General features: G+C 46.1%; 1 protein-coding gene across 6 annotated transcripts in view; it reads right to left on the bottom strand.

Moving 5' to 3' along the window:
• Window positions 1-7964, bottom strand: part of LOC142997011 (dynamin-2-like) — a 15054-nt gene extending 7090 nt beyond the window's left edge. For 3 of the 6 annotated variants that reach the window (XM_076148173.1, XM_076148169.1, XM_076148172.1), the window contains exons 1-10: window positions 7352-7964; window positions 4340-4413; window positions 4016-4165; window positions 3708-3911; window positions 2939-3037; window positions 2693-2853; window positions 2442-2584; window positions 2224-2359; window positions 1709-1776; window positions 1214-1352 (exon numbers count right to left, since the gene is read on the bottom strand). In XM_076148173.1, coding sequence (XP_076004288.1) covers window positions 1214-1352; window positions 1709-1776; window positions 2224-2359; window positions 2442-2584; window positions 2693-2853; window positions 2939-3037; window positions 3708-3911; window positions 4016-4165; window positions 4340-4413; window positions 7352-7512 — 1335 coding nt within the window. In that variant the 5' untranslated portion in view covers window positions 7513-7964. Of the gene's footprint in view, window positions 1-451; window positions 591-1213; window positions 1353-1708; window positions 1777-2223; window positions 2360-2441; window positions 2585-2692; window positions 2854-2938; window positions 3038-3707; window positions 3912-4015; window positions 4166-4339; window positions 4414-7351 lie in introns of all 6 variants that reach the window. The other 3 variants (XM_076148171.1, XM_076148174.1, XM_076148170.1) reach the window with 2 other exon arrangements.
• Between the last annotated feature and the right edge of the window lie 1520 nt (window positions 7965-9484).

Genomic DNA, 9484 nt, shown 5'->3' with positions numbered 1-9484 from the left:
GCAGCAGGATTCATTCCAGTGGTCAAGCAGCCAGATGTGGCACTGAGCGGAGGGATGTGATTGGATGAGTGAGGAGGGGTTAAATCTCTCTGATCTCGGTGCTGATGGGTAAGAGGAGTGGGGGGTCCAGGATCTGATTAGGTTTGCATTAGGGATTCTTGATGCACCCACGTAGAAGAACTCACAAAGCGAGGGGTGTTGGTGGGGGGTGGGTGTAAGCAGGACGGGTGCTGCATGAAGCTTTAAAGCAGCAAGTGAGGGGAGACGACCAACATCACTTCACAGTTAAGAACACTTAGACATAAAGCGGTAAGTTAGTGCATCGTTTCTTTCTTCCCTTCCTTGTCTCCCCTCTATCACTCCTCTCTCTGATACTTCCTTTCCTTTCTGACTCCCTTCACTTCCCGTCCCCCTCCCCTGTCGTCTGTCTACGTCCGTGTTTCCTGTTTACCTTTTCGGTGCACTTCCTGATCAGGGCGGCAAGCTCGGTGACGACGAGGTCGACACATTTCAGACACGGGTCTTTCAGCTTAATGATCTGCTTTTTCACTATGGCCTCAAACGCCATGTCGGGGGTGAACAGGCCCGTCCTGCGGCGCCGCATCACAGGGAGATGGAGATTTAATGTCGGGTGGAGGACGACAGGAAAGTGGCGACGGTGACGGATATGGGAGTAGTGGTGGAAAATCGGAGACCCAAGTATGGATGGAAAAGTTTGCAAGGGTGGAAAAAAAAAAAAAGGAAGGAAAGAAGAAAAACGATGAAGATCAAGAAAAACAACAAAGAAGAAAAAAGCATTTAGTTAGTTTTTGTTTCTTATAATAACAAAACAAGCTGCAGGATTCATAATACGGTCAGGATTGATCCTCCTCAGAGCCTTCAGCCTTGAGCCAACGCTCCCCGTCTGCTATGTAGGTTTGCACGCCTTTATGTTGAGTTGGCACATAGCCTGAAAACAAAGCCCGCAGCTTGTTTTGCTGCAGGTGTTTCACAATGGCCACACCCTCTCAGAGACACAACAGCACAGCCCGGTGCCATCAAGCCAACATACACACTTCACGTCTAAAAATCCAATGCTCGATCAGCTGAAAGGCTGCACAGATCTGGTTGGCGGCAGAATGCTCCAGTTGGCCAGGCACAGTGGTGTGTGTGTGTGTGTGTGTGTGTGTGTGTAAGGGGTGTGGCGGCCAGGCAGGAGTCCATGCAGTGATACCTTATTGGTGCACTGACGGACTGTGTTGATGAGCTCCTGGATGACCAGGTCGATGCATTTCACACAGGGCTCTTTCAGCTTAATGATCTGCTTTTTCACTATGGCCTCAAACGCCAGGTCTGGGGTGAAAAGGCCTGTCCTGAATGACAGACAGACAGACAGACAGCCATGGAGACATGGAGCAGGAGAGGGGGGAGACACACAGAAAGGATATGAGAGAGACAGACAGATGGATAAACATGGAGAAAGAGAGGAAAAGACACAGGAAGAGTTTGACAGAGACAGACAGGGAAGACGTGAGAGGACTCACACTCAGACACACAAAGCAGAGGACAAACCAAACTAACAGATGCAGAGAGGAGGACAACCTGAGACATGAATCCAGGCTGCTAAAGACGTCTGAGGACTGAGGAGGGGACGGGGCCGGACAGACGGCTGAGCAGACATACAGACAGTGGAAGCATGCGTCTCCTGCTGGGTCCTGTCTCTACTTGCCTGACTCCATGGATGTTCTTGATTGCATAACTGATCTCTTTCCTCAGCTCCTTCTCATCAAACTCCATCTACAGCGGGACAAAGACATTGGTATTTTCCTTATTTGAAGCCAAATGAATGATACGTCTACACATAATCAGCCCAGACTCGAGCACACACACAGAGCAGTACGAGTGTTGGTGTGTCTTATCTCAAGACTGGATTTATGAGGCTTACAGTGAATCATAATTATACAGGTGAGAGATTGCTAAATAAATAAATACCAAAGTAACAGAGCACATCATTATCCTATTATCTCTGCTTAGAACACCTGTTTCCCATGATCCTTCTCCTTAAGCATGGATCTATTTACAGGGAAATAACCACAGCCATTCACTTCCTCCTCTTTTCCTTTGGAAGCTTTTAGCAATCCTGCTATTCAATGCAAAGTCAACAAAATGCCATTGTTGTGTTTTGTTGCGTGCCATTTTTCTAGGTCCCGCGCTCACGAGCAGTCACAGATTGGTATTCGTTACCTTCACCAGCTCGAAGGGGAAACGCTCGTGGAAGATGCGATTGATCTTTGCTCCGCCGGACAAGTTGGACGTGTCCACCTGGTCCCCCGATCCCTCGATGCACTTCTCAAAGTCCACTCCAAACTGCTGCACCATCCTGTGGGTCGTACACAGCGTGAGGAAAAGGTGTCTCAGATAAAGATGCTTCTGTGTGTGTGTGTTAGCGCGTGTCTACTCACTGGAGCAAAGCCTTGGTTTTGCGTGTGGGGTCATCAGGGCGGAAGTTCTTGTATTCCTCCACCTCCTTCTCCAGGGAGAGGAGCTGACTTTGCAGCTTACTGCGTAACCCGGGCAACGTGTCGCGGATGTGGTTGGTAAGTTGCTGAAGAGACGTGAAAGGACACAAATCAGGACATCGTGGACATCAGGGCATCAGCATTAAGTCAAGCTAATGAACACGCATGTATGATCACACACACACACGGCTCACCTGGTTCAGCATTTTCTGCAGGTGTGGGGTCCCCATGCGTTCGGCAATGTGTCTGTATCCTGGGTGGGACAGGAAGAACTTCCTCTCTGCAGCCAATGCGGCACGGATGTCTTTCTTTCCGTCAATGTCCTTCTGGCTACGGTTCACCACCCCGATGTAGCCTGCAGATGAACACACACCAGCTCAGCCAGCAGCACCAACCTGATTCTGCTGCTGAAGGATGCAGAGAGAATAACCAGCGCTCACCCCTCCGTAGGGGCAGCAGCTTGTTTTCCAGGATGTCCCGCGCGTCTGTCCCCTCGTCCATCAGGTCCAGCTTGGTGATCACACCAATGGTTCTAAGGCCTAAAAAGAAGGGGGGTCATTTCCAATACTGATACTCTCATACTGACACATACACACTGAGGTTTCATTATCCACAATGATGAATTCATTCAGTCATTATCAGTCTGTAGGGACTTGGCTAGGGAACAGAGAGGTCGAGGGGGAAGGTGGACTGGTTGCTGGGGAGATGACAGTACATCTCCTGGGCACTGCCGAGGTGCCCTTGAGCAAGGCACCTAACCCCAAAAAAGGCTCACGGGCGTCTTCAATGTGCAGCCCCCTCGCTCTGACATCTCTCCATTACTGCATGTGGACAGGTCCTTTTTGTGCATGTGTGTGTATTTCCGGCCTGTGTTTGTGTATGTAAATGTTCAAGTATAACAACAGCCTGAGGAACTGAATAACTGGAACTGTTCTTTTTGTTCTTCTTCTTATGCAATTAATAGTAACAACACTGTAGTATAAGTGGATAGTGTCCTCTGAATTAAGACAAGGAGAGACCATTTTTTTGGTGAACTACATTCAATTATGTCTCTTGTAAGTTTTATTCCAATTTCAGAGTCGTAGGCTGCAGGACACAGCATAACTTAATCATCTAAACTTAAAGAAAAAAAGCACATTTCAAGAGGAAGTATAACTAACATGGTACAACACACACACACACACACACACACACACACACATCCCCTACCCTGAGGGTCGACCTCCTTGGAGATCTTGAGGGCATCAGAGTTGGCCAGGTCAGTGTTGGCCGGCGTGACGGCCAGGATCAGGCAGCTCTCCTTGGTGATGAACTGCATCAGCATTTCTCTGATCTGGTGCTCGATGTCTACAGGCTGGTCCCCCACAGCCACTTTGGTCATCCCAGGCAGGTCGATCAGGGTCAGGTTCAACACTGAGAGATGACCATGGCAATGATGCATGGAGTCACATACTACACATGCATACAGAAGGTAACCAAGCAACCAGGATGTACATTTTTCTTTGCGAGTGTGTTACCATTAGGGGAGTAAACACGGAGGTTAATGGGGACGCAAGAGATTCCCTTGTTGGATCCGGTGATCCGTTCGGTCTCCGCTTCAATCTCCAGACGGACCTCATCAAAGTCCACAAACTTACGGCCCTTACAGTGCAGGAACTCTGCATGCTCTACATGGAGACACAGGGGAAAGAGTTTCAGACAGGAGAGATACACAACATGGATGCATCCAATAAAGGAGAGATGGAGGGATAGAACATAAACTTTCCAACAGAAAAGTCAAACTAAATCATATTGATAAATTGGGTTTCAAATAAATGACAGCCATGTATAGATGCGCTTACCTGCGATATTGTTGACCAGCTGGAGGATGAGAGGACGACGGGTGACGATGCCAGATCCTCTGGGCAGAAAGTCCCTAAGGGGGAGACAGAGGACGCAAACACACACACACACACACACACATGGCACTCAGCAGGACCAATACAGGAGATAGTAAATGAGAGTAAATTAGCCTGAGAGAAATGAGTAACAGCCAAGTTAAAGTCGGAAAAACTGGATCACCATCATTCATTTTAGATGAGCTCGTCCTCCACACGACGCCTCTAATGTGCAATGAGACAAACTGCACAAACACATCACCACCATATCTTCCAATACTTCTGATGTAAACATACGGATATGTGTTGGTGTCTAATGACAGTGCAAGCTAAAGATGGATGATTTCCACTGGCTTCATTTGCATATGCAGCACTATATCGCATCAAGTGCATTATTGATGCGCAGCAGAGATTAACTTACAACCCCATTCATTATAAATACAGACGTTTCTCTCTCTCCTTTCACATCAGCTACATACACTTTCATCAGAATGGAAACGGCTGTTCAATAGAATTGTGATCATTTCCAGGTCACTGACAATACAACTCTGTGGGCGATGAGTGTGTGTGTATGTGTGTGTGTGTGTGTGTGTGTGTGTGTGTGTGTGTGTGTGTGTTTTCCAGGTCAACAGCATACAGTAGTCAGGATTGAGTTTCTTAGTAAGGTAGGCACAGCCACAAACAGATACAAAACAAATGCATTCATACACACACACACACACACACACACGCACACACACACACACACACACACACACACACACACACACACACACACACACACACATTGTCCTAGCTGTCCACTGCTGACAGAGCAATCAGGATGTTACACAACAGTGATTCCAGGCCTCTTTCCTCATCTCTTCCTGTCACTTATGAAAGCACAACATGAATAATGCAAATCTGAATTTTATCAAATGATACGTCCATTCAACCAATCTGAATGCCCACACTAACATCCCACTGAAGTACATTTTAGGGCTTCTCAAATGCAATGATTAATTGGTTCTCTGCTTTAATCAAACTTTGTATTTTTCTGTTATTATGATGTGGTATGACCTACACCGTTTTAACACCCCACAAAAGGAAATCATCATGTTCACCTCTTTGCTTGTCAGGGGACGCCTGCTTTTACATTGGAAATCCCTCACCCCTCCCTCTATTTCGCATTGGCTTAAGGATACAACGTACTTTCTTAGACTCGAGAAAATCAAATGCACTACGAGGAACCACACTGACAGCAACCTTTCCTCACCTATTTCACAGATCTACAGGCTATGCCAGACCAGTGATTGATTACCAGAACACAGATCAGATCCTCTTTATTTTATTTTATCTTTTTATTTTGCATTTCAGGCAGTCCAGGACGGGGGGGTGTGAATGTGGTGTTGTATGACTGTGGGGTTGGGTGGGGTTTTCGGGGAGGGATGCCATCTCTCTGGTTCTTTCCTTTCCTGTTTGTTTCTCCTCTCTCTCTCTCTCTCTCTCTCTCTCTCTCTCTCTCTCTCTCTCTCTCTATCACAACCTATGATGTGATTTGTTCTAACCTACATTGCTGTTTGACATCATCCTGTAAGTTCTGTATGTACCCTATGACATCATTGCAACTCCAGCCCACCTGTACCTACCTCAGGGTCTATGTATAAAGTTCAACAACAATAGTAGGGATATCACAACCTTCCTCCCTTCTCTCTCTCTCTCTCTCTCCTCTTTCCCCTCTTTCTATATGAAAAAAATGATCTCCAAAATACCCTACACCTGTATGCACAATGTCATGTACAATATCTGCTTCAATAAAAACAAATTGCAACAAAAAAAAAAAATATTATGATGTGGTAATGTTGTGAAGTTGTTGCACCATCACCACAGCTCAAGATGGGACAGGGGGGATTAGATGTACGTATGATATGTTTACTGATTCAATTCATTCCTGGGACGAATTGGAAACAAACACAGATTAGTCATTCGTTATTAATTGCAGCCTGACTGAAACTAATTCTTGTAATATGAATAGAAAATTGAAAGAAACATCACAAAGCAGTAACACCTCAGTACGTCAGCAGCGGCGAGTCCCAAACAGAAGTGATCTTGTGTGGGGATCTGGTAGCCAGTGTGTCACACATGAGACTGCAGCTGGTGACATCACTGAGGACCCCAGCACCAACACATCAATGCCCCTACTGTCTACTCGGCCACCGCTTAGGACCCGGAGACAAAGGCAACAGGAAAGAAAGGAGACATGGAGGCCTAATCAACATTCTCTATCGGCGAGACAATAAATGAAATGCTTTGGAAACAGGGAAGATAGATATGCCTTTTTACTCTACACCTTCCAGGTTGGTGTTGCAGCTGCCTCACAATTTCATTGTTTGCTTTTCCAGCTGCAGAACCTGGACTGATTGACTGCTTTCAAATCTTTCTCCGGCCATTTAGACACCAGCCTCCTGAGAAATAAGCACTGATACTGTCAAACCAACCAACCAATGCTGTACTTCATCCCTGGAAGTGAACCTTTGACCTCACCTGTGTAATGTGATGACTATAAAGATTAAGATAAAGATAAAGATTTACAGCCCTCCTCTAACAGACTCTGACAACTCAGCCTTGGTAAATGTTTGACATGAGCCCAATACAAAGCAGTTAGTGGGTATAGAACTCAATACTCCTCCAAACTCAACAGTCATTAGTTTCCAAACTTTCATATTAATCCCCCATCCCGTCCGTATGAACCCAAAGCTGTTTGCGTGAAGTGCGTATTCTTAGTTCCTGAATATCAGCTCCAAAATGGGAAGAGAAAACCCGTTTGAAAATGACTGGAGGAGTCACCGAGGGGCGCGTAACCAAGTGCTTAGCTGGCGACTTTTACGCAAATGATCCGAGCAATTTGCATTAAAAGGGAAGCAACAGCCAGAAGCTACAGCCAGAACATACTAATCAAGGCCATGTTGTTCCAACAGGCCTCCATAGATATGTTACCTCCCAACGAAATTCTCCAAAACGGAGCTCTTCCCTGCGCTCTGGCCGCCGACCACCGCGATCTGCGGCAGGTCCAAGTTGCAGCTCTGGCCGATGGAGCTGAAGGCGTCCTGGAGCTTGTTGATCAGGGGAATAAGGTCTTCCATCCCCCGGTTTCCCATAGCGGCAGCTCAGTCTGCCCGGCGGGGCTTTAGATCGCTCTTCTCCCGGTGAACTGAGGAATCCAACGGCGCTTCCTTCCTCCCCGCACGGAGCCGCAGTGTGTCTCTACAGCTGCTGCCCGGCTGCTCTCCTTTTCACCGGTAGATGTAAGTCGAGCAAACAGCGGGTTGTTACGCGCACAACGAGATTAGGTAACTTTACATTAAATGTTTAATTAGAAAACACAAAATTACAAAGTCAAGCATACGGTACGAAAACCCCGCAAAAGGCTGCTTTCCAATGTTGCTTACTTCAGGGTCTGACTCTGACGCTACATGAGTATACAATCAGGACCCGAACTAACTACTGACGCGACCACACTCACAAAGTTCCGGCGTTGACGTTGCCGCTGCTCGCCTTTATTACAGTAGAAGTACGATCGACTAAACTTCTGTCATCATCCGGTCAGGCGACACCCAGCCTCCGCCGGAGCCCGGAGCTCCGCCTGTACCGCGCAGCTTCCTCCGCCATTGGTCCGCAGGAACGCCACTCAGCACGGACAACGATTCATCCCACAGACGCTCTGGAATAGGAGGAATTTCTTGTTTGTTTAAAGACGCAGTACTCAATTGTAACCACTTGATGGCGGAAAGGTCCAACATAACGAGGCCCACATGACCGACTCACAGTGACGTCACTTCAACCACGCATCCTGTGTTACTGTTATGTCCCGTTATTCACGCTACGTTTCGCTCTCATGTGGCTTATTAGGTCATTACTCTTAAGGATTTAACGACGTTCATTGTTTGATCGTGATTATGTTTTGTTTCAGTGTTACAAAATATTCTTTCCACCAGATCAGGGTTCAGTTAACATTCTGCCTCTCAGCGCTCCAACAAAAAAGAAAAAAAGAACATTCCAGTCCACAAAGCTAACTTGGTGGAAAAGTTGATCCAGGCTGCGCAGATCAAGGATATTTCTTTCCAACCAAAATTCCAATTAGAAGTTGGGACCATTTAATAAGTATTTTTCTTAGAGGAAGCTTCTAATTAGTAATTCATGTGTTTTATACGTCATGGCATTGTTTATTTATTTTGCAAGTATTCATGTAATGAGTGGAAACAATCTTGCCATGGATGATTATTATGGAATAAACCCAGACAGGACCAATATTTGTCTTATATGTACATGTATATGTTACCACTTGATATCACATGATCATCACTGTATGTTTACTCAGCTTTGTCACAAGTGAGATTTGTTGATAAAGGCAACATGGGTCAGTCGAGTTCATTTGGAGACTGAACTTGACATTTACAGAGTTTAACTGGCACTGAATACAAGCAATGATGAGTCAGTGAGTCAGAGGATTTATAAGAAATATTTAAATGAATCTTTAAATTTATACATATGCAAAATGTAACAGCTTGATAAAAAACATGCATTTTTTAATACATGATAGATAGATAGATAGATAGATAGTTTGACTTCCTTATCTTGCTTACACATAATGCCATATTTTTGTTAAATAGAATTACAAACTCCATAGCATATGCAAAGAGCAAAAATACAAATAATTGAGCAAAGTTTCCCTCTAAAATGCACAGTTAGCTCTAACGTGTGAGGGCCTGGTGATCTCACTGTTGTTTGGGCTTCTGGACTGTAGAATACAGCCCAGTCTGAACTGCTGGAGGAGGAGCCGAGGCTGAAGCAGGAGACGGGTTTCCCTCCGCTTACATGCTGACAGAGGCTTCATCAGCACAGCCTGGCTCCTTATGGAAAGAGATGGAGGAGTACAGGAGCTGATCTGAGGGGCCCAAGGGCAGGTTGGCGGTGGCATAAATGGGAGGAGGTGCATTTCCAGAGTCTTCCTGCAGGCGGCGCTCCCCTACCACCTCATAGTCGTGAGCAACGTTATTGTCCTGGTGAGCAGAAGGGAAGAAATGTAACAAGCGGCAATGCACATGCTGTACATGCAAACACACACACACA

The sequence above is a fragment of the Genypterus blacodes genome, unplaced genomic scaffold (assembly GCF_046128005.1).
Source record: "Genypterus blacodes isolate CSIRO-AG114 ecotype Tasmania unplaced genomic scaffold, CSIRO-AGI_Gbla_v1 ptg000039l_1, whole genome shotgun sequence".
Taxonomy (NCBI): Eukaryota; Metazoa; Chordata; class Actinopteri; order Ophidiiformes; family Ophidiidae; genus Genypterus; species Genypterus blacodes.
Note: the sequence above shows the minus strand (reverse complement) of the source record. Positions and strands in the feature narration are given on the sequence as shown.